Source organism: Lichenostomus cassidix, chromosome 5, assembly GCF_008360975.1.
Source record: "Lichenostomus cassidix isolate B80296 chromosome 5, HeHo_3.0, whole genome shotgun sequence".
Classification (NCBI taxonomy): Eukaryota; Metazoa; Chordata; class Aves; order Passeriformes; family Meliphagidae; genus Lichenostomus; species Lichenostomus cassidix.
Window position 1 is genome coordinate 8,503,486 of NC_139486.1, and position 24,832 is coordinate 8,528,317.

At 42.6% G+C, this 24,832-nt stretch overlaps 1 protein-coding gene across 5 annotated transcripts; it reads right to left on the minus strand.

Moving 5' to 3' along the window:
• Positions 1-274: 274 nt before the first annotated feature.
• C5H14orf180 (chromosome 5 C14orf180 homolog) lies at positions 275-20,217 on the minus strand. 5 transcript variants are annotated; one of them, XM_085061236.1, is made up of 7 exons: positions 19,928-20,217; positions 17,983-18,108; positions 11,267-11,367; positions 10,341-10,540; positions 6,582-6,708; positions 4,835-4,861; positions 275-2,100 (listed from the first exon to the last, which is right to left on the minus strand). In XM_085061236.1, exons 4-7 carry the CDS (start codon positions 10,356-10,358, stop codon positions 1,898-1,900), a joined length of 375 nt encoding a protein of 124 aa, XP_084917362.1. In that variant the 5' UTR covers positions 10,359-10,540; positions 11,267-11,367; positions 17,983-18,108; positions 19,928-20,217; the 3' UTR covers positions 275-1,897. The 5 variants fall into 5 exon arrangements, with proteins under 5 accessions (XP_084917362.1, XP_084917364.1, XP_084917361.1 ...); XM_085061238.1 differs by lacking the exon at positions 19,928-20,217 and having other exon boundaries at positions 10,341-10,448; positions 17,983-18,432; XM_085061235.1 differs by lacking the exon at positions 19,928-20,217 and having other exon boundaries at positions 17,983-18,432.
• Between the last annotated feature and the right edge of the window lie 4,615 nt (positions 20,218-24,832).

Below are 24,832 nucleotides of genomic sequence, written 5' to 3' on the forward strand. Positions count from 1 at the left end.
ATCAGCTCAACCTTTGCATTTTTGCTGCATTGTGCCGTGACTTGGAGCGAGGGGACTGTCCCTTCAAACAGTCTCCTCTTGGGAAGGGGCTGGTTGCTGCCTACTGGGAGGACATGTTCCCAAAAAGGAACACCACTGATTTGCCAAAGAGTTCCAACATGGACATTGAAAAGATCATAAACTTTAAAAGACGCAAACAGAAGTTGCAATGACCCCCTTGCTCCACGCAGGTACCAATCTGAACATTTTCACCAGAGATTCACCAGCACACAGGTTTAAAACCTTTCTTCTTTATTACCTAAACAGCAGGGCTGAGAGAGCAGAGAGGGGAGGGAAGCAGTGGTGGGACTTACCCTCTGAGCTGGGGTACTTGAGTGGTTTGCACACAGACCCTGAGCCAAACACTGCTCCTGCAGCATCCTCTGCTTCCCAGGCCAGCACACGTCCAATGCACTGCTTGTGGCTTTGACAGCTTAAGAGGAGCATAAGAGTAGCCACTGAAGGCACTTTCTGTCTTGGGCTGCAGTTTTTCTCACTTGCTCTCAGTCAAGTTTGCTGCTCACTCTCCTCTTGAGAGGAGGTTGCATGTTGTGTTTCTGTTTATCCTCTCCTGGTTAAAGTCCTTGGGCTGCTTGGGAGAAGGTTGCTGGGGCAGATGTATGACCCTCTTTTAAAAAAATAACTAAAAATAGAGCACCATTTTTTCTTTTGGATGGCTGCAATGGCAGGGGAATCCAAGCCAAGGTCTTGCAGATGTCTCTTCATCTTTTCTGCAGTGTTTTTTTCTTCAGCTCTTACAGGTTCTGATATCAATCTCACCATATAAAATAGCCCCAAGAACACATCAGGTGCTACTTGAGCAGAATCTAAGGTCTAAAAGCTGATTTTGCCAGTTCTTTGAAGCTCATGAACTTGCAGTCATTTGTTCTCTGGTCAGATACCCAGAGCACCATTTCACATGATCTCCATTGAAAGGATTTCTTTCAGAGAAATGCACAGTATGGTGGGACAATGGAGTGATAAAAGTGTTTAGCATCCCATGCCTTCATAAGCAGTCCATATTGCCATGACATAAAGCCTTGAACACCCAGTCAAAACCTCCATCTGAATACAAGCATTATCATAAATCTTGTTATGTCAGCTTGCAGGGTTTATGGACTGAATAAGACCCAGAGGATTAAACTACTGATTTGATGATTAACCTGGGTTTCAATGCTGCTACTTATTGTGTTAGGAAAATAAATTATTTTCTGTTTAAATGAGTTTCTGTGTTCTTTTTCACACCTGGGAGTGAAGTGAAGCATTAAGAAACAGCTTTTGCCCATGGAGGAAAAAAATGCATGAAGGGAAACAAGAAAGCTATTTGCTGGGGTTTTACTAATAATCATTTCAGGTGTATAAATATAGCAGCTTTCCAAGCCTTTGGCCACCAGAGCAGTGTCTGTGCAATAGCTCAGCTTTATTTTAACTTTTGCAGAATAGCTCTTAGGAGAATTGAGGAGAAAGATGGTTTGTATCTAAAGCCTTGACCTGAGACTCACAAGACTTTTATCAGAGCTTGCTGCTGCCTGCACACATCAGTGTATTTCTCTCTCTACTTTTGCTCCTCATATCAGCAGCTTATGAGCTCTGGGGACAAAATCCAGATACTTGTTTGCTGTTCAGGGTGATGGAGCACGAGTTTGGTGGAACCTCAAGGCATTAGTATGACTGTTCATTGATATGAAAAAGAAAACTAATCAAGAAGGAAAAAGAACAAGTATTTGCTGGATGGTGCCCAGCAGGGGTGATTTTCTTGCTCTTTGAGGTGGATGCTCATGTGTTCCTTGTATGTGGCTGCAGCAGACTGGGAGCTTTGCACTGATGTTTCTCAGCAGTGTCAGGCTGGAGGACATGGTTACTGCCTCAGAAACCAAGTCCAGCATCTCTGAGCAACGTGTCGGATATGAAGGAAGAAGATAACAAGTCGGGATTGAAATTCCTCCAGGACTTTGACATCTTGCTTCATGCTGGTGTAGTAGAGACTCACAGCCAGGATCAGCACTGCACAAAACGAGAGCCACAGGAGCACAGGCAATCCAGATGATGACCTGTCATCTGCTGAAAGGTGACGAGCAGAAAAAAAGAAAGCAGCGTTATTTTAGTGCCATCTTAAACACTTCCCAGATTTGATCTCCTGCTGATGCCTTTGTCCCAGTTTTCTGGGAACAGCAGGGTACACAGGGCTCTGGTGGTGAGCACTTCTGTAGGCATCAGTTAAGTGATAGTGAGTCACACTTCCTGATGGAGGGTGGTGAGTATAAAAGATATCATCTAATGGATCATTTAGAGAGTTTAATTATGTACAATAAGAACAGGATTAGCATAGCTAATGCATGATCTCAACTTCCCCTCCAGCAATTATTTTTTATACCTTTACACTAAGTGTTAAGTTGAATACAAGGAGAATATGAAGTTACTTTGTCTAATTATTTAATGTTCACAAATGCTCTGTGAAAGAGAGAAGCTATAGATTTCTGTCCTTTTCCCTGGTAACTCAGCTTGTTTGGGACTCCTGCTAGCTATGGAAAGAACCCAAACATGACTCCTTTAACCAAGAGGCATGCTCAGGACACTCTGGCAGTTTTAAGCACTCTCTGAGTGCTACATGTGCTAATTACACCAGAACATCCTCTGCACTTGCTCTTCAGCAGGAGGATACTGTAAACATTTTTCTTGCCTTCAAAATATAGTTCAAGTACATTTAAAGCGCCACAGGTCAGGCACAGCACACATGTGGAAATCAGAGGGCTGCATTCAGCTTGCTGACAGCTGTATCCCAGTCCTTGCCTGCATACATCCATCCCTGGGCCTTGGGGATCCAGTTGGATTCAGATCTGGCTGCTCTGTCTGATTGCACAACCATTGCACAGTCGGCACTATTTCACAAAGCACTTCGAGTATTAAACATGCAGCATAAAGCCAAATTCATGCCTGAATAAAACCCATAGTGTGCAGCTATTTTCCTGCCATATGCACATAATCAATAAGGAGATAAAAATGTGGAGTGTATTATTATGGGTAAAGGGCCAACATTAGCTGTAACATATTTAAATTAGCTTCCACTCTGAGCCCTGGAATACACACCAGTCAATTAAACTGTCATACAGATGTACAGAGAGGAAGGTAAAAGTCATAAAACCAAGCCAGAAACACATAATAATGTATCAAAAAGTGTATGGGGAAAAGGTAAAATGTTAATAGGCAGTCATTTTATAGCTAACCAGAAACCAAATCAATGTCCCATAATAGATCTGAGTGAATTATTTGCAGCAAGTAATTTATTCATTTGAATTTAGCCCTTCTTTCTGTTTGCAAATTATCCATGTGCAGACTTCAGATTTTATAAATTTATTTGGCATTATTCTATGAATGGTTGATATGAAGGTGTTTAGCCAGGGAATTGCTCACCACTTTCTGGTTTTGCAGAGACTTGTGAGCTGGGAGTTGGTATTTCCCACACCACAGGCTACAGCTCTTGACTGGGTGCCCACCTGCCTTTCCCAGTGTGGGGTTCTGCTGATGAGCACACAAGGGAGCAGGGAAACCTTCCTGTGGAAGCTGAGCAGCTTTTCACATCAATCCTTTTATATGAAGCGTTTGTAGCCTGTTTCAACCTTGCAGAAGTTACTCCCCACGTGAAATTTCTGGGTGATCTCAGTTGTGAAACTGGGCTTTACTTATATTCAGTCAATTAGGAAATGTGTTCAATCCATGAAGAGAAAAAAAATAAAATAGTAGAATAATTCCACCCACAAATAATGATGAGCTGTGCTCACAACAACTTCAAAACATGACTACAGTTAAGTGCCAAAATTTAAGTTTGCTTTTCTATGTTGCAATTAGAATTTTAATACTTAAATTTCACAAATTGCTTGCTGGAAGAGCACACTCAGACACAGACATGTGCCCAGCCTCATGGCAACTCATCTGAGAAAAGCACTGGACCTGGATACAGGAGATTTTGTTTCAGTTCCTGCCTTGGAAACACATTTCCACTGCCTCCTGAAAAGTGTTTGACCTTTGCTTTTCCACCAGGCCCTTTTCTGGCTACAGTACTTGTTTCTAGCCCAATAACTGCCATAGTTGATGCTTCCATTGTCATGAGAATACAACCCCTCTTCCTGGGCAATAGCAACAGCTATGGGGACATCTACCTGGGAGGCTTTTTGGCCTCTATAGGTGTGTGTGTGTGTACATGTATTTATGTACCCTTCTCCCTTCACTGCTCTGCCTACAGAAGGGGCTGAATGTTGGCCAGGGCCTAGAAATGACCACCATCATCAGAATATCCAGATACACACAATTGCTTGAGGGTCTGTGAGGCTGGTGGGCCTTAAAAAAAAAAAAAAGAAAAAGAAAAAGAAAAACCAGATTATTTTTATTATCTACCCTGCTGTCAACATATAAATGAATTGTCTCTTCCTCTCATATGAAACTCAGCAGGGAGAACCACTGTTTTGCTTGGGGTGCTTTCCTTGCATATCTTAGTGAAAAACATGTACCTATTCTATTGCCATAAAAGATATTAATTATATTTAAATTAAAAATAGCTTCAGGGATTTAATTTTTGTTTCCACTATTTGTCTTACTAGATGTCTTGTTTAAAATTGCACCAGACCTCATCAGCACCTTGTGCTGCTTATGCTGAGGAGAAAAAGCAAAAGCCACTGACAGCACAAAATTCTGTGTGTACAGAGTGTACATTTGCACAGTGCATCCCACCAGCTGCAAAAGCAAACTCAGGTTAATGCTATGGATGGCTCACAGTTATAATGTGAAAAATTCAACTTACCCACTACGTAGTCACAGCAGGAAATGACTGGAAAACAGAATGAAAATGTTCTTACACGCCTGGAAAGGTCTCTTGGCAGCAGGTGTGCAAGAAAGGCAGAACCAAGCAGTGTCTCTGAAATTGCCTGTCACCTTAGGGATGCTGGGCAACCTCTTACACCACTTTTGGCTCTGGATGAGGACCTGTCCACTCCATGCAAACATGCAGGTACTTCACAAAAGTGAGGAAAAGTTATTGTATGGGTGAATTCAGAGGCAGGATTGCCACTGTTGCAGGGAGGTCAGGAAACAGCTCTGCTGAAAACCCTCCCAATTCCACATAATTCCTAGAAAGGAAAGGATTTAAACCAGCAGGCTGAAAGAATGAATGTTAAGAAAGCACTGTCAGACTAACTTTCATCAACAATATCCTGGAAATGCATCTGCTTGGCAGCCAGTGCCCAGACACAATCCAGGATGAAAAGTCCATAGAATGGAAAAATTTCAGTGGTGCCAGAAACCTTCATCTTACCAGCCTTAATGTTAATAATGTTGTGTGGACAAACAGAAAATAATCTAAATCACAGACTGTTTACAGCAGTCTGCTAATTATGGGTTGGAACATTTCTCTCATCTTCATGGAAAAGAGTCAGAGTCTCCTCCATCCTTGCAGCTCCCTGCAAGAGTTCCAGCGTGGCTTTGCTGTCCTGGTCCCCCTGGGCTGGACTGGCTGCAGGATTGCCAGTGCTGATGTGAGGCATGGACTGTGGCAGGGAGCTGAGGGAGTTAGTAACTCCCATCGAAATCCTGCTCTTGGGCAGTCAGATGAGCTTTGAGGAATTTAGGGCTGACTCACTGAGTCTTTCCAGGAGTTCAGTTTGGATGGGAAAGCCCAGGCCATGTCAACAAGCTTATCAAGAAACAGCTTTCCCCTCCTGCATCAGGAGGCATCCCAAACCATGTATTGCCAAACCAGTGAGGGTTCTGTTTACAGACACATCAGCAAATGCCAAACTTTATTTTCAGAAGCTCTAGCAGTCCAAACAGGTGGCTGACATAGAAATTTCACCATTCTGTCACTGTGTTTTTACTAACTGGCGTATCAAACCCATTCAATTTTAGTTCTCTACCAATAAATGCAATTTTCTTGGTTGGGTCAGTTTAGGAAAGTCAGAAGGTAACACCAATTCTTTTTTGGTATTGCATACAGCACATGCAGAAGTGCAAACTGGATCCTTGTGCCACACCTCTGCTGAAGGTCACTCCCAGCTGACCTACCTGCAATATTTTGGCTCATGAACAAAAAGACCAGACGTTTTCTTAGCTGTGTCAGTCCTTGCGTGCCTTTGTTGGCAGAAGTTATTACATTCTGGCTGCTAGGCTCAGACCTCTGCTGTTGTATTCTGTGGCATCCTAGTTACCCACAGTGACACCATTATGTTTAAATTTGGTCTGGGTGGAAACATTGTTCTGGGGCAGCCCTGGGTCTCAGCCAAGCCCATGGTCAACAATGACCCCATTGGGCTAACTCAGGGGTCACTGAGCCAACAGCTGAGGGTGGTGCAGGAGCCTGACTGCTCCCAGGGCAGGCAGGCAAATGGACCAGATGCTGTTCTGTAGAGCACAGAGCAAAACTCATTTATCCTCTGCTCTGTGCTCAGCTGAAAATCACAAATCATGTTATCAGAGGAGGAAGCTGGTGTGGACAGACAGAGTGGATGTTAAAAGCTAGAAAAGTCATGCCAAAATTCCTAGTAACTTGAGCATACCATGTTCAATGACTTCTTCTGGCTCACGAAATCGAACCCTTCTCTCTGCTTTCCGCTTTTCCCCCACAGCTTGGTCCACAGGAGGCCTTTTCCTCAGTATGGAAGGAGGAGAGCTACTGTCATCTGTCTAAAGAGTTGATCAAAACACAAAACACGTGGCCATTCAAACAGGATTAATGTATCTGGGTGAAGTTTTGAGCTGTGGTGGATATGTCACCATGCCCCTCAAAGGAAATGATGTGTAACACATCTGCTTGGACAGAGTGAGACCACTGTAATATTTACAGTAAGACAATAGGGTTATTCCTACTTTGTCATAGATCTGCAGTACTCTAAAACTGTATTCTCAGGGAAAAGGATAGTTAAAGCAATGGACAGCAAAGTGTTCAGAAAGGATTTCTCTAAATTGTAGTAAACGTTTGCTGAAGGTGGCTGCTCAACAGCCTTAGGCTAGAGGAACATAAATGTGATATGAAATATATGAACCATGTCATTTGGAGCACCTTTGAAATGTTCTGAGCTAAGCAGTTCTGTTCAGAATGCAGTGTTGCCATTTCAACAACTAGGACTATGCTGCTGACTTGGGTTTGGACACTCTCCTGATGGGTACAAGATGGTAATTTATTTGCACTTTGATATCACAATTATGCTGTTGTTCTAGTTTTTGCTTGGAAACCACATTTAGTCTTTGACAACAGAATCATAATGCTGTCTATTCTTTGAAATTATGAGAGACAGAGCTGCAATAACAGTAATAAGTCACTGTTCTGCATAGGAATTCTCCCACTGTCAACTGCCCAAAGTGAATCCAAAGCATCTTGGTTCAGAGACACCCACTACCCTCTGGAACTGGAGAGCAGATGGCAATTTTTCTACATTTCAAAGATCTAAGTGAGGGATAAAGATTCTTCACATTTTATTTTTAGGATTGAAGTAATCTTCTCTAGCCCTTTCTCCCTCTCCCTTTGTTCTTCTTCTAAGTGAAGGTATTATTTCTTCTTCTGGTCACTGTTGCTGCTCCTTTTTTCTCCTCTTGTTTATTTCCCCACTTAGTGGTTGCCTGCTCCTTACCCCAATTTTTCTCCTTTGATATTCCTACTCCTCAATTTTCTAGTTTTGTTCTTTTTTAGACCCAAATACCCTTGCCTTGCCTTTTCTCTTTGGATATTTTCTCCACACTCACCATTTCACATACCCACTCCTTGGACTGCAGAAGCAGGATTAAGTCCCATTAACTACAGTCTGGGGGTGTCAGACCCCAGAGGAAAGGGGATAAATCATTTTTCTTATGCATCACATTCTGGATAATCTCAGAAACACATATTACATAGCCAGCAGGAATTGCCATGGGGTGAGGAATGTCTTCAGCTTTGATTCCTCCTCCTGAGAAATTCATAAAACCTATCTCATCACTGATAAGGATGCTTTCTCTGATATTGGGGTTAATACCACCTCTGTCTCATGACTGTGGACAGTGTGTGTTGGAGCTCTGTGTTTTTCATTGAACAAGTAAGAAGCTGGAAGCTCAATTCTGGGTGTGGGAAACCTGGATTTAACTTCTTTCCCAGTCCAAGGAAATACAAAGCCACATCTCTTATATACACACCCTCATCATCAGAGCTGCGGTGCACACATGGGAGCAGGGAATCTCAGTTTTGCCACTGAAGCTGTCTTGTTTGGCCTTGAATAATTAAATATTCATTGAGCTAAAGAAGGAAAGAATGGCTTTACAGCCTGGTGTTTGGGTGCTCCCTTGGGGGTGACAGAAGTCTGCTCCTATCCTTGCTCCAATGAATACTTAATATGTAATACTTAAATATTCATTGGAGCGGTCACTGGGAACAGGGTCTCATCTACCAGGTGAGTACCCCAATCACTCTGCAACAGACACACACACTCACATAATGAATATTTGATTATTCTCTGTAAAATGAAACAGGTTTAGGGAGACACAGTGTAGCTCAGGCTAGAGGTGGTTATAGGGCTTCTCCTGTGGCACAGCTGAGGAAACTAAACCTTATCTTTGAAGAGATTTATAACTTCAAATGCAGCTGTTGTCCATATGAGCTTTTCCAAACACTTAGCAGTGACATCACATCAGAAGACAAAAAGAGTAAACAGCTAGCTGGTTAGATAGCACCTAGCCAGGGAAGACCTTAAAAAGGAAGTGATTTTACTAGACTTTAATAACTTATGGAAATCAAAGCTACACAGTGTCAGAACAAACAAAGCACTGTCCTCTCAGAGAGAAACCTGGTGTTAACATATTGTGACAAGAGCTGGAAACCAACCAAAGTCCTAGCTTGGAAATAGTATGACGCTAAAAACAACCCATTTGTAACCAGCTCCAAGCACTGGACACAGGGACTCCATCACCCACCAGAAGATTACTTACCGGCAGCTCCTCGGAGCTATGACCAGAAAGTGAGGCTGGACATATTTGGGACATGTACTCTGGATGCCAACATGAAGCCTCCCACATGAAGCTTTGGATGGAAAGCCTCTTGCCCAGGAAAATGAGTAGGGCCAGGGAAAAGCCGTGTCCAGAGACCCCTGTGCAGCGAGGACAGAGCCGGCAGCGGCACCACGCAGATGGGAGCAGCGACGGAGGACAGAGGAGGGGAAAGAAGAGTTTCCGCCCTTCATACCAGGGCTGGCGGGGGAAGGATGACGCTCAGAGATGTACTCAGGAGCCAAAAATAGCACGGAGTGATAATAGTGATTGTGCAGCTGGAAGCAGGGCTTTTCTGGCAGCGGGAAAGGGCCTGAATGGAGCAAGTCACAGACAAACAACTACATATTTATTTTGCATGTATATGAAGATGAGGGTGTTTTTAAAAAAATAATTGCTGCATTTCTGTGGTCATGTTGGTTTCCTTTCCAGAATCCATTTCCAATCACAGAAATACTGCAAGTGGGATTGCTTTTAATCCTTCTTCCATTCAAAATATGTGGGTAAAGCCATTATATAAATATAGTGGAATGACAGATATCTCCCTCCAGAACAGTTATGGCCTCACTTTATATGTTTTACAAATTAAACCCATTATTATAGTAATAAAGTGGGATTTAAACATTTGACATTTCTACTGATATTATAATAAGATTATTGATAGAAAGAGACATGATTTACTGTTCAAGAGGCTTTAACAGCCCCTTGTCAAATGCTGACGGCTGGGCACCATCAAATATACAATTTTTAGTCAGAAATACCTGCCACAACTGCTGAAATATACTGGTTTACTCTCCCTGCAAGCACAAATCTGTGCCTTTTTTTCCTTTGTCCTTTTCCTGGAGCTATTTGTTTGCTGTGCCGTGTGTAATGTATATGGTTTGGATTTTTAGCAGGTGGTTGGATGGATTCTCCATGGCATGCTCAGACTGACCCTTGTTCTGCAGTGCAGCGAGGGCTGCAAGATGCCCACATTGACACTGGGAACCAGAGGGCACAGCTGCTCTGTGGGCTTCACCAATTTCACCTTCCTTCCAGGGATGTGGGGAATGGGTGAGCAGATGGAAAGGGATCCTCCCCTGGAGAAAACTGGGCCAGAGCAGAAGAGGAGGCTTCTCTGGCTGATGTGGGGTCAGCAGACCCCTCAAGATTTGCTACCCTCCTGCAGCTCAGCCTCTGCATGGGTCTACTGTCCTCAAGCCTGTCCTTAGTGACATCAGTATCCACACGGAGAAGAGATTTTGCTGGTCTAGGGCTCTCAAAGCACTGATTGCACCATATCTAAAAGCCCCCTGAAGTTACCTTACCTTCTCTTTCCTGTGCATTGGGGTGATGGAGGGCTTTTCCTCATGCTGAAACCAGCTCACAGCTGCAGACCTTGTGAAATGCCTTCAAAATCCCTTCTCTGGAGTGTTCTGCAAGTGTTCCACAGAAGTTATTTCAGAATATCTAAGATGTCTTTTGGTGGGGAAAAGACATTCTTCAAATTTTTTTTTCATAGTAGATCCTAGACAGAAAGGTAACAAAACCTGTCAAACCATAGTCCCTGACTTCTCTGGCTCCTTCTTCCTCCTATTGTGATAAACACTTACTACTAATTAATGTAAGAAGGAATTTACCTGCCTGTTTTGGCCAGCAAAACTGATAGAGGTGGGAAGAAGGAAGTCAAACTCTAGTCTTCATCTAGCTTTGACTTTCTCCATGGGAATTGTCTCATTTGTTTTTACTAGTGTCACCCAACAGGGCACATAAGAGGGTTTTGTGCAACCTCTTATTCCTGCAGAACGTGGCAATGAACTTGTCAGCTTTTAGACCTGAATGAAAAAGCTTGTTCCTGTCTTTTCCACTGAATCTGGATTTGTTGAAAGGAAGCTCTTACAGTTTTCTAGGTAATTGGTCAAAAACATTTTGGTTATTTCTCAAAAAAACTCCTCAACCAATGCAGAAGTTGATTGAATTTGTTGTTTTCAAGAAATGGACATATAGAGACAACATTTATATCTTCTGATGCCAGAAACCATTTATTTTCAGTCCTAGATTCCCCTTAAATGTAAACATTTTTTTTTGTTCATTTGATGGAAGAATAATTGGGCAGCTTATAAATGTTTTCATGAAAAATTGCTATCTAAATGCCAGGAATGATAATTTCATAGGGGCATTCTCAATTTTATCTCAAGATGTGTTAATTATAATGCTAGTAATGGTTGTAAATGCTTGAATAATTAGTAGTTACCTGGGCACTCAAGTTCCAGTGGATAAAGATGTCAGGAGTTCAAATCTCATAACAGGGACAGCTCCATTCATACTAAGTGCTTTTGATTGTAGTTTAACAACCTAAAATTGGATATATGTTAGGAATAAAATACAGCTTAATGCTTAAAGTTAGAGAATCCAGGAAAATAACTTCTCTAGCTTCTGAAATGTCTGGTAATAAATGGTAGTTACAATAGCAGAATGATTTCTGCATTAGAAGCTGGAAGAATTTCCTTTAATATTGCTCTTCTTTTTAAAGTAATTTTTCATCTAAGCTTTGATCTCATTTCATGCAACATATGTCAGAAACAAAGCTGGACAAATAATTCATAAATGAATTATTTAGCTTGTGAGTGTCACCTCTATTTCTTTCAGCTAATTGTTCACAAATAGATAGTGACTTCTGTGAATGTATTCATTATTCAGATTTATTCAGTGGATAATTGCTGGGAGTAATTCTTTGTCTGTAGATTGCTTGGAAGCATTTTGCTGTGAACATTTAATAGTAAAAATCTATCCAGGCTTTCAATACAAGACAAACTAAAATTATCTATAACTACTGATGTAGTCCTTAAACATGAACAATATACTGCAGTCTTAAAGAGCAACACCAACATTTTCATCAAGAACTCCACTACTTCCCGTGGTACGTAGGAGGGAAAGCAAAAACATTTTAACTCTCAGTGTAGTACTGACATTGAATGGTGCACATTGTATATGCAAATAAGTTTCTACAAGAAAAGTGTTGCTTAAGTGTTTGCTCAGCAGAAAAACAAAACAAGCCCGAACCAAACACGATTGACTTCCCAGAGAATAAATATGAACAGTCCACACAAAGGAATTAACTGCACAGCCAGTATTTTTTCTGCAATACCCCAGTGGAAGATGTCTAGGAAATAAACATAACATGATAAAACAATTTTACACTCAGAGGATAGCCATGTAACCATATGAACTCTTTTTCCATTTCCTTCTGCGGGAATAAATATTTTAGACAAGCAAAGTACTTGGTAAATGATGCCTTTGTGGGGATTCATCTGGCCTGGTTCAATTATTCTGAAACCTAGCAATTTTCTCATATCATTGAATCTGCTTTTATTGCAAATAGGGTCATAGAAATAGTCACTCATTGCAATAATGGACTTCGTTTATCTTAACTATTAACACTTCCAGTAGGTTTACACACACATATATATTCAATATTTATGGATATGCACAGTGCATATATATTAATAATGAAGTAACTTTATCTCCAACAATCTGAAAACAAAATCACGTAATACCATACAGTGCAGGGTGCAGTGGTAACTGGAAGCAGCATATCAGGATAACAGAACAGAAAGGAAATAAATAAATTAGAGGGGAGTCTTCCATATCTTCCTCAACTTCCAGAGTGTCAATTGAGCCTTTGTTCAATATTCCACCTTTCGCGGTTCTGTGTACTCTTGATTAATAATTTAGCCATGCACCTTTTGGAAGCAGGGTAAGTTTTGTGTTTGCCAAGAGTGATTTTCCACTAGTCAGGGAGTACATCAGGAAATAAAACAGCAAATTGCCCCACAGAGTATAATTAGCTGTTGCCTCCTTCCTTTTTCTGCCTCTGGAGAAACAGATTTACTGCTGAAAGCTGTGGGACACCCATGAGATGTCATACAGCACTATTTCTACTCCTCAACCTTCTGGTAAAGGAAGCACTGCGTAAATCCCAGCTTCAAGACAAAAATCTGCTCTTTGGACTGCATGTTTCCATTCCACATCCAGAAGGGTCATGATTAATCTGTTGTCCAGCTTTTACTCCAAAATGTGGCATTTTTGTGGAGTTGGAGAAAAAAAAGACAACAAAGCATAATGGAAACAGAACATTGAATGGGAAGATGGTCTGGTAACACTTGTTGTGTGCAGCCAGCCAGGATGAAAGCAACCAGTTTCCTCCCTGTATATCTGATAGTTCCTGTGATGCCAAACAGAACTCACTTCTGAAGGCAGAGCCACGGCTTTGTTTGCAGATTTACAATCACAGAATAGTTTGGGTTGGAAAACAACATTAAGGTCAGTGAGACCAACTGTTAATCTAGCACTGCCAAGGCCACCACTAAATCATGTCCTCAGGGACTCAACCACTTCCCTGGGCAGTCTGTTCCAGTGCTGGACAACTATTTTGGTGAAGAATTTTTTCCTTATATCCAATCTAAACCTCTGCTGGTGCAATCGGAGGCCACTTCCTCTTGCTTTATTTCTTGTGAGCTGGGAGAAGAGGCCAATGCTCCCCATCTACAACCTTTTCTCAGGTAGTTGTAGGGAATGATATGGTTTCCCCTGAGCCTCATTTCCTCCAGTCTAAATTGGAGCTGCTTCCTCAGCTGCTCTTCATCAGACTTGTACTTCAGACCCTATCTCCAGCTCCCTTTCCCTTCTCTAGGCTCTCTCCAGCACCTCAATGTCTTTCTTGTAGTGAGGGACCTAAACCTGAAAACAGGATTCAAGGTGCAGCCTCACCAGTGCCAAGTACAGGGCAAGCATGTAGCAGGTCTTTCCAAGTGAACATCTTCCTGGAGACGTGGCACCAGGTTGAAATCCACAATGTGCACAGATTTGTACTGGTTTTCAACTGGCTTTTTTTTTTAAGGCAAATGTAGAAGCACTGAGCAGAAGTGTTGTAGGGTTTAGCATTATGGTGAGAACATCCCTGCTGCAGGGCACAGCAATCTCTGCTCTGTTTGGACTGACTGGAAATGATTTAACTCTGTTGGGGAATCTGGTCTCAATTCATCCCTGGCATGAATCCATTGCCTTATAAAAGGCATGGGTCTGTCTCCATTTCTTAAAATTGCCTCTCTTATTCATGAGTCTTTCCAAGTAGATGTTACAAATAACCACAGAGGACTTGTGATGATATATAGTAAACAGAGAGAGAATTTCTGGCTGCTGAAATGAACTTTCTAAATAATTACAGAATGATTCCACATCCACTTCATAATTAGACTCCTGAGACTGCAGCCAAGTTATTATTTGTGATTCAACATGCATTTTTATTTTAGAAATGTCCCATAGCCATTAGGTTTATTCCACCTGAGGTTTTCTAATTTGTTCTGATCATCCTATTGCTGGGACCTTAAATGTAAAGCATGTATTGATCGAATAAGAGTTACCAGGTAACCAAATGCTAATATCTGGTGTTAGCTCACTGATTCCAAATCAGTCAGTCCTGTTGATATGGGATGCAGGAGATGGATAGGGCTGGAGTGAGTGAGGTCATTCTGAGTCAGCTTTTGTCACACACTCATTGTATTTTAGAAACAAAAAGCAGTGGAACCAGAACCTCTGCCTAAAGCATGTGCTCTGCTGTTGATGGCAGTGCTGCCATCAGCCATGAGATGGATGAGAAGGAGAAACCCATTGCCAGCAGGAGGACATCTGAGCTGGCATAAAAGAGAAAAGACATGCAAGGAAAATGCCTTAGAAATGGGGAAAGTGGAATTATCTTCAGGAGTTCTATTTTAGCAGTAATCACTCTGTGCTTGATGTTGTTCACTGGGGCTTTCCTGCCTGCTTTCCTAGGTGAGCTTTGACCTGAGGAGAAATCCAGCTAGAATGACTGCAGGATGTAGCCTCAAAAGGGGATTAGTGGTCTTGTCTAAATCCCAGATATCAAAAGACTCCAATTGACTCCTGTGAGCCACTGTCTCTCCTGAAAGGATTTTAGAAACCTGGCAGCCATTAATGCCAAACTGGCCCTGAGAGGGGCAGGAAATGGGACTGAAAGCAATGGGAAGGGAAGAAGCCCAGAGAATCACAAAGCACCTAGGCACAGGCAACTACATAACATGATTTGAGGGCATTGAAGTAAATGCTCCCCAGCTCCATTTGCAGTGTCACCTTGGAAGAGGATTAGATTAGCTTAATGACATGAAAGAAGAAGAGAAAAATGGAGAAAAGGGCAGATTGAAGTGTAACAAAAGCCCAAATGAGTAAAAAAATGCACAAATTGGAAAGAGTTTGGATGGTGATATAGGATGATAAAGATTATAAAAAGCAAGTGACAAATCCCTCTGTCCTTGGCAGACACTTTACATTAATGTTAAGTCAATTAATGATGATATTTGTTTTTCTAATTAGTGTGTAAGTCTCTCTCCTCCACCTCTGCAAGCCCTGGAGACTGGTGATTTCAGAGTAAAACAAGTAGGTTTAACAAAGAGTAATTGGTACAATTTCCAAAACTGGCTGAGTGCTTCTGGAGCCTATATTCAATTGTGTCTCAATTTAAGCTGAGGCAAGGAAAATAAGCAAGGGAAAATTCAGGCAGAACATCAAAGCACACTTGTTGGCATCAGGCTGTATAGATAAGTCAGGTTGAAAGCTGGTTATGTTTTGCACAGGCAAGCTGAAGATTTAAGTTGTGCTTTCATTCCAAAGCAGAGCATCCTTTGGCATTCCTTCAGGAGATTTGGAGGGTCCTGACCAAGACAATTTGCATGTCTTACAATGGGGTAGCTGAGAGCAGGGTGTGATTTTAGAGCAGAGTGGGAAACCAGGGTCCAGCCTTGATCCCAAGCATGTTTGAACCAAAACCTTCAAGTGCAATACCCCTAGGATGCAGCTTCTTGTTAGCTGCCTTCTAACAGCTCAGCTCTCTCTTTCTCTCCTTCACTCTTATCAGAAATTTGGACCAGAAAACCTCTCAGCTTAAATTATTATGTTGGTCAGGATCATCTCTGCTTCAACAAATGCATTTTTTTTTCTGATGTGGAATGTTTTCATCAGCATATTTTTCATCATCTCAAATGTATGAGCCTTACAATCAGCATCCTCAATGAAACAATGGAAATTACTTTGCCTTTTCTTTTAAAGCCAGAGAAATGCAGAGGCAAGGAATAAAGCTTCACAGGACAGCTGTGGAGATGCTGAAATAATAGTGAGATGGGAGGAGCAGAGCTCTTAGTCTATTATGTGATTCTGACTGTTTGTCATGTTGTTCCTTGACAAAGACAAAACTTTTGGGTACAGAGAGCTAGCTCAGTATCCTGCATTCTCTCTTTCATGCATTAAACACACTCTTGCAAGCATTTCTGGGAGAACTATTGAGACTGGAATATTCTTACACTTCCTATCTGGTGTTAGCATTTCTCCCTATGTATTTGAACTCTGGGAAAATATCAGATCCTTTTTGGAGCATATTGGGCCAAAAGGCTCTTTACAGCTCTAAAGTGAAGATGAAAAAGTGACACTGCCACTCCTTCCCAGAAGTTCTCTCCTGCCTCTGTGACACCTCTGATGCTGTAGACCTGAAACACCTTTTCCCGACTCTCCTGCTTTTGGCAAGCTTTGTCACTTGCTGTGTGGATAATGCCAGAGCTGGAAAATAGCGTCAGCTTCTTCAATGGTATATTTGACATTCCAAAGCAAAAGGTTATTAGCAAGGGATGCTCCAGGAGCCACCACTCTGTCATGTCTTTCAGGAGGATCCAGTGTGAGCCAGCATCAGTGTCAGAGATGTAAACTAGGAAGTGCCAGGTCAATCAAAGCTGGTGGGTTTGCTCTCTTCTGTGCTCCCCATTGTCATTTCACAAAGGACACCTTCAGCTCTTTTGCCTTTACCAAATACAAATCAAATAACTGCAAGGCAGCAAAATGGCACGTCTTCCTTTTTTTTTTTTTTTTTATTTTTGTCCCCCTGGGAGTAGGAAACATAAAAAATACAGAGGAGGAAAAAGAAAGGTAGTTTGGAAAATTTGGAGCAGGTGGCACTGGTAGTTGTCACCTTTTCTTGTTAGTTCAGAGCTAGATTTTGGGGCAGCATGTGTGGTGGAAATGGACTGGCACTGGAGAGAAGTTACTGCTCCAGGGTACCAAACAGCTCTCAGACCTTCGAGCCATCTAATACCCTCTTTTAAAAAACCAAGGCTGAAGATGTCTTGGGGATGGATTCTCCCAAATCTTTGCACTACCCCACAGTTCATGCAGTGGTAGTTCTGGCCTTTCTGTCTGAAATTTTTGCTTTCATTTCTCTCCAAAAAGTAAAGTAGCTGCTCCAGGATAAAGACACAGAACTTGGTTAATTCAGATACTTGTCAAAATATTTTATTGCAAAACATTCCTGTCTGAATAATGACCCATTCACTCTAGGTGCTTTATCTGAGCAAAATAGAGTTTAATTCCTGGGTTTGGGAATGTCATTAGGAAGAGAACACAGAGCATTCCTGATTCAGACCATGTTAGGCAAATCATACCTCCTTTCTGGAGGTAAAATGGTTGTTTGGAATTTGAAATATTGTTAGTCTTGTTTTCAATATTCAGGAAAAAATGGGCTGTGGGGGAACTGATTATCATATTGCTTTTATACTGACTCAATTCTGAAAGGTCTGATCAGATATTTTATTGCAGCTCCTAATAAGGGTTACTATTGTTCACAAATAATAGGCTAAAATTCATCAGCCTTGTTAAGGACCAAAGCTGTATGAGAGCTGCAGATACTGGCAGAGAGACTATTCCTACACTGAAGTCTGCATAAACTGAAGAAGCAATGCCTCTTTACACCAGAACAAAGATTTGGCCCACAGTTTTCAGAGAATCTGAATAAGGGAAAAGAAGCCAAGAAGCTGCAGTGTTTTGACAGAAACAGGTTAAGCAGTTTAACGACAGAGGCTCTCCCCACACTGGCCTTTGCAGCCAAGAGCACACAACCTTTTTTAGACCTACCTGTTGGTCATGGTGAAAAATGTAGGCAGCATCTCACACTGACATGTCCAGCCTGGGAGGCCTGCTCAGAAAAATCCCTCATCAGAGCAGCAGCTGTCTTCTTCCCCAGGGCAAATTCCTTTAAAGCTGTCAAAGATGCTGTAATCAGACTAGGTCATCAAAACCAGTCCTCCTGAGGACTGGAAATAAGATCCAGAGGTGAGCATTCAGCTACATGGGCAAGGTCTAAAACACTAAAGTTTCCATTGAAATTAAATGAAGTGACTGTAATTGCTGTGAAAGAAAAGCAAAGCAATCACTGGGAGAGCCTGAAAGCTTTCAAAGCACCTCCTGAAACGATGCTGGCTGGAAAGCAGGGATCTATGTACTGAATAGCAGAATCTGATAACAGAGCACAGCTTTCACAGGGAAACCAACTTCAATAACTACTGGAGCATTTGACTCTGTGACTCCTGGAAAGGCAAATTTTAATTGAGATTTCTCCACACAGTTGAGTAGTTTTATTACCAGGTTAAATAAAAAAGGTTAATAAAGTAATAAAAATGGATTCTTTGCATTCTTGGTTTCAAAACATGGAGCTGGGGTCAATATGTTTAATAATTTGTAAATAGAGTGAAACAAAGCACAAATAGCCATGGTGACCATGGAGAGAGGATTGCTAAGAGCTTGTACCCTCCCTTGCATTTTTACTTGCATTAGCAGTTTTGCAGTTTACATAAATAAGATAAACACCAACAAATAAGGTAAGCTAAAGCAAATGAACTGAGTTTCTCTCTGGTCCAGTGTGCACTGCTGCTACTGGAGTTACATCTAGGATAAATTTGGCTTGGACTTGACTAAACCCTGTCTCGGATAAAATGAAAAGGCATCAGTATATTTGATTTTAGCTGTATTTACTATAAATTGTTTACAGTGTCTCTGATTTTAAGTGATTGATCCCTGCCTGAGGAGTAGTATCCGAGTAAACAGATCAAAAATTGTCCTTAGTGCTTCTCCAGTGCTCTGGCATTACACCAAATACTGATTCCCAGCTCTGTCCTACTTTTTAAATTCAAAAGAAAGAAAAAAAATCACCACTGTGCATGGTGGGCAAGTTTGCATAACTACAGAAAAAAGGGGAAATAAACAGCCTCTCTCCTAAGCAGGAATAGCTGGGGGAAATCACTGACTGAGCTACCCATAGGGGAGCAGGGAGTACCCTGGCTGCTGTGGTGGGGAAGGGAGAGGGGATGGGGAGCTGCCTAAGCTGAAGTAATTAACAGGAGCAATCCCTGTAGGAGAGAAGTCAGAAAATGGAGGTAGCATGCTCCAGTGAGCTTGTGAAAAAAGATAGTTGGAGGAGAGGTTGCTGAAGCACAGGAGAGGTGGAGGTGTGTCGTGGAGGCATGAGGATCTCTGAAACAGGGAGACCCTGGAGCAGCAAGGTGTGGGGAAAGCTGGCATGGACAAGCAGCAGGCCCAGGGGGTGGACTGTGAGTGATATAGAAGAATCTGCTTCCCATTTCTGATTCCTGTGTTTTCAAAGTGTCCAAGAATATTTCACCCAACTGGCTCTGTACTGCTTTTCCTGTTTATCAGGATGGGAAGCAGAGGCACAAGGTTTCAGAGCAACTCATCCTCTCATAAACTCAAGAGCAAAGCTGAGTGCTGGGGTCAATTTACTGCTCATCCCTCCTCCTAAAATTCCCCTGCTACCAGGGGCAGGTGACTGCTCTGAAATGCCTCAAGCAAAGGCTTCTGCAAGCTGTGCAGCTCACAACTATACAGGAAAAGCACCCAAACAATAATCAGATCATAAAACCTGTGGGAAATGCTGCTATAAATCCTGTAACACCGAAGAGCAGCCCTGCGAAAGCTTTTTGGGGAGGCAGAGCAGGGTGTGGAGCAAGAAGCAGAGAGGAGCAGTGCAATATATATAAAGCCATGTACTTGCCTGAGCACCCACCAAAGGCTCTGTGTGAGAGTGAGCAGCAGGGCTTCCTCAGCTGTTTATCCTGCTGAAGGATATTTAACCACCCAGTCAACTGGCTGGAGCTCAGCTGGAAACACACAGTGCCAAAAGCACAGGAGATGGAGCCAGTGCAATAAACACAAGGCTGCCTTGATTTTTTTTCCCCTCTGTCTAATTATATATATGTGTTCAGTATTCCTGGGACTGAATTATAGCCTTAAATTTGCTTTTCCTTCCTCAATGGCTTTGTCCCTGAGTTAAGTGACCAAGAACAAAACAAAAAGTGTCTTTACTCTGCAATTCCCTTGTCGCATTATTCCCCTATCAAACCTGGCAGCTTCCAGCCTTCCCAAAACTATAATTAGAGCATCTCCAGCCATTGAAATAGCACTGACCCTGGCCACAGTGCTGGCCTGCCTGCTTTGCAGCTTTTGTCTGTCACACACAACAGCTCCTTGCCCGTACAAAGCAAGTGCATGGAAGGGACAGAGCATCTTGCATTTTGGCTGTGCCTGGCCAGCAGCCTGAGTCTGCACATCATCCCAGCTCCTGCATGTTACCCCTGTGTCATGAGAAGCTGACTGTTTGCCACTGGAATGGGGGAGCTAGAGGAAGTGAGACACTTAAATCTGACATTTGACATCTCTTCAACCAGGCTGCTTCTTGAATTAGTGCATGAAACTCAGCTCTTCTGTCAACATTTCATTCTCATTTGATATGTAGGAACATGCAAGCAGGCTGTGGCTGGCTGTACAGACTGCTGATTTAGGGAGAGCTGAGACCCCAGAATAAATTAACACAGCCTGGTTTTCTTCAATCTGTTCTTTTTGCTGGGCTTCCAGCTCTGGACACCCCTCACTGAGAGCTGGGAAGCCCCCATCACCTGCCAGACTCCCTGCAAGGTCTGACATGAGAGGAAGGAATAGAGTCTTTCCCCATCAAGCAAGGATTGCCATCTTGTGGGTGCATGGGCTAAATTTGCCCTCAGTCTGCTTTCTACAGGGGGCATTCAGAGTGCTCTCGGTATTCTGCTGAGTTTCATTTAGAGGCATTTATCCTCCACAGCAAATGGAATAAGCAGCCAGGAGAGGTGGAGGCAGTGAGAGAGCACCATCCTCATCCCATTCCAAGAGCTCTAAAACAGATGAGCTGATAACCCCTTCCGGGGTGGGGGGGAGTCAATAGCTTTCTGCGGGGAGCCACGATGGCTACCTCAGGTCAGATATCTGAGTTTTATGGAGCTGAGAAGACACATGGACTGGGTTCTACTCTGAGTGGGATGGGTTAGTGCAGGAGCTAGTGTCTGTGGCCTCACTGCTGGGCACACATCGTCTTCAGCTGCCTTGGGAGCTACAGGCTGTGAGGGTTCATGTGCTCTGTCTGGAAATCAGGCATGGGTCAGGACTTCTGGATATTTCCCACAACTCTTATAACACATGAGCTCTCATGCTGTAAGTGCAGCATCCCCTTCCTTTCTCTCTTGCCCCTTCCCAAGCTCACCTGCAAAAACTGGAAAAGATGCAAGAAGAATCTCCTCTTCATACCAGCCAGTTGGCAAATCCTTGCTTATCTGGATGGAGTAAAAGCTTGAGTACTCATATTCTGTGTAGGATTTTCCCCAACCCAGGAAATATTTTCTCACTAACTGCAAAGTCAGGATGCAGCTGCTCAGATATCTGCTGCCACACAGGTGCCCCACAGCTCAGAACACCACCCCAGGCTCCCACTACACTCAAGGGAGACAAACAAGGGCTTTTAAGGGGCAATTTATCCACCCTAATTTAAAACCCTAAAATTAAATAAGCTACAGGTGAATCCTATCTGGTAGCTGGTTTTCCCTCTCTCCATAAGAGGAAGGACTGGCTCTGCTACAGATGTCTCCATCCAGATGGGTGCATCACACCTACCCTATGCTAGGGCAGAGAAAATTGCTTTTCCTGAAGGCTGGAACGATATTTTAATACATGTTGCTGGGAGGCAGGGGATCTCTCCAGGGTGACCTTGCACTGAATGGGAGTTCTGGGGTGAGTTTGTTGGGCTGCAAGGGGAAAGGCAAGGAGGGGTTACCAAAGGGAAAACTGACCCCATATTGAAGACTTTGTGCAGAACTACCCAGGTGAGCTGCATGAGCCCTGCACCAATGCCTCTTTCTGTTTCAGTCTCTCTGTTACTGTGTTTCAGAGACTTAATTTTAAATGTAAACCAAGGCTTTTCCCCCTGTTCTGAAGTCTCTCTTTGTTTATCAGAATGTAACTTACATTTTCTTTTACTATTATGGGAGGTTTGCATTTCCACGTATGTCAGCAGTGCACAGAACTGACATCTGAGTGGGTGAAGTGGAATTTTGATATATTGGAGGAGAGTGCATTACCAGTAAATTCAAGAGACTAAATCTGCCATGGAGAGGACTTCTTTTGTTTCCATCATCAAGTCAGACATTATATCCTGTCAAACATCCCAGGGGGCACTTTTGCTCCAGGCACCAGAGGTAATAACTCAGCTCAGAAATGTATGCTGAACCCTTCATCTTAGCAAGCATTCAACTCTTGTTCAAATGCAGGACACAAGTGAAAGAGAATAAAAATGGGATTTAATCCTTAGCCTTACCAGCCCTGTGATATCTCTGGGTGTTTTTCAGTGCAGGCTGCGAGATTGTTCACCTGAACTTTTCCTGGTGTGGTCCCATGGCTGAGGGTGATGTTGTGTGATGAAATGTTTAGGTTTGATGCACTCTCACAGCATGGCAAACATTAGCTGGCAATGTCCTATCACAACCACAATGGCTTTGCCAGCTTCCAGGCCTCAGAATAGCTACAATGCTTGTTATTAAAAGAAGGATGGACCCTCCTTCTTGCCTTTATCCCTGGTGAGTTAGGCAATGGGGAAGTGGTCTCTGGTCTCTTGCTCTCAGGCACCTGGCATTGCTCTGGTCCATGGGCTCAGCACGGTGCCCTTGCACAGAGGGAGAGCAGGGTCACATCCCCTGTCCCAGTCTCTGCTTCTCTGTCACCACTGCTGACTGCAAGACCATGTGGGTCACTTGTTCTTCATGTTCAATATGCTTAAGTAAGCTCAGCTCTGGTGGCATCTGCAGAGAGCCACTAGGTCACCTCTGCAACTCAGCTGTTCCTTCACCAGAATGTTCATTTGATGAAAGCCTCCCATTTATTTTCTTAATTTTTTTTTAAAAAAGCCAGTGAGGCCTATGGTGCAGCAAATCACCTCAGATAACAGCATTTTGCAGCATGCAATAAACACACTGGAATTTTAACCCTTCTGCTTCTTCCAATGCCCCTGTGGAGCCCTTCTGCTCTTGACAGAGGTCTGGTGATCAACAGCAACATTTAGTGACGGAATTTTGACCCTATTTCAGGCTTCACATGTCACTGAGTCATAGAAAGTCTTGGGTTGGAAGAGACCTTAAACTCCATATAATTTCTACCTCCCCACCATGGTAGTGGCCTCTTCCATCAACCTTCCAGGCTGCTCAAAGCCTCATCCAACCTGGCCTTACACACTTCCAGGGCTTGGGCATTCACAGCTGCTCTGGGCAACTGCCTCACCACCCTCTGAGTAAAGAACTCCTTCCTAACATCTAATCCAAACAGTGACCCTCTGCTGGGTCACTGAATGAAGCTCCCAGCATCTCCTACAGGGAATGTTTGCTACAAATTGACTGAAGAAATACACAGTTCAGTGAGTTCCACAAAGCAGAGGGAGACTCAGTGAACAGCCAGCTATTTATGAATAAATATATCTATTCAGATGGGGAATCACATAAAACAATGGGCTGGTAGTGGCTGGTAATTTAAAATGCAGCAGGCAGGCTGTTGCTCACATTAGTAACCTACAAAACACATCACTTAAATAGCACAATCAGCACCAACCAGCTCCTTGGGAATTACTGAACAATTTGTGGTTCTGTGCCTCTACTTATTCTTAGAGAAACTTGCTCTTAAGTATCTATTGCATCTGTTTTCTTTATTTACATAAACTTGCTAACTTTATGTGACTATGGTTTCCTTTAAACCATATGCAATTTTTTTTTTTAACAGAAAGCCACATATAGTCAACCCTCAGTATTACTTACTTTGGGTTCTGGGTAGGGGAATAATATTTAACAGTCCAGTACTATGCAATTGGTTTATTTTTGTAATTTCTTTCATCTCTCATGTGCGCCAGATTCTTCTCACCTCTAAATTTGGAGCCAAACTGTATGCATTTCCCATGTATTGATTGTGCCTTTTCCTAATATTTTGTGCTGATGTAATTCCCTTAATTTTTGCAAATACCATCTGCTGTGCCACAGACACTGTGATGATGGGCTGTGTTTATGTGGTGGCCTTTTTTCTACCAAAGAGCTATAAGGAAAATGGAGGTTAGGTCATATGTTTGATGTAATAGGTGAATTTTTGAGAAGCAGTTCACTATATCCTCACCTGGCCTCAAATACAAATAGAAATAGCTCTGTTAAATGCAATGAAAGTTGTTGATTTGGCCCAACTTGGCCTAGCATGAACTTGAGTAGGATCATAAAGCAGAATAATCATTGTTGGGATCACCATCAGTGATGTTGGTCCTGCTCAGCCTTTCTGTCCATTAATTGTTCATTCATGCTTTTCCTATCAACTATATCAGGCTGAGTAGAGCTGAAATATAGCAACAATAACAGGGCAGGGGTTCACCCAAGTGAAATGAAAATGAAATAAAAGCTTGTTTTAGTTCTGGTCTTCAAACTTTTTAGTGACCTTTTCTTCCCTGACATTGTTTGACCAGAGAGGATATTGACGTCATTAATGGAGATTGTAATTGTCTCAAAATGACAATCCTTAAAATCAACAAAGAAGAAATTAATTTGGAGACTTGGAAAATGCTGACTGAGAAGGGAAAAGATGCAGT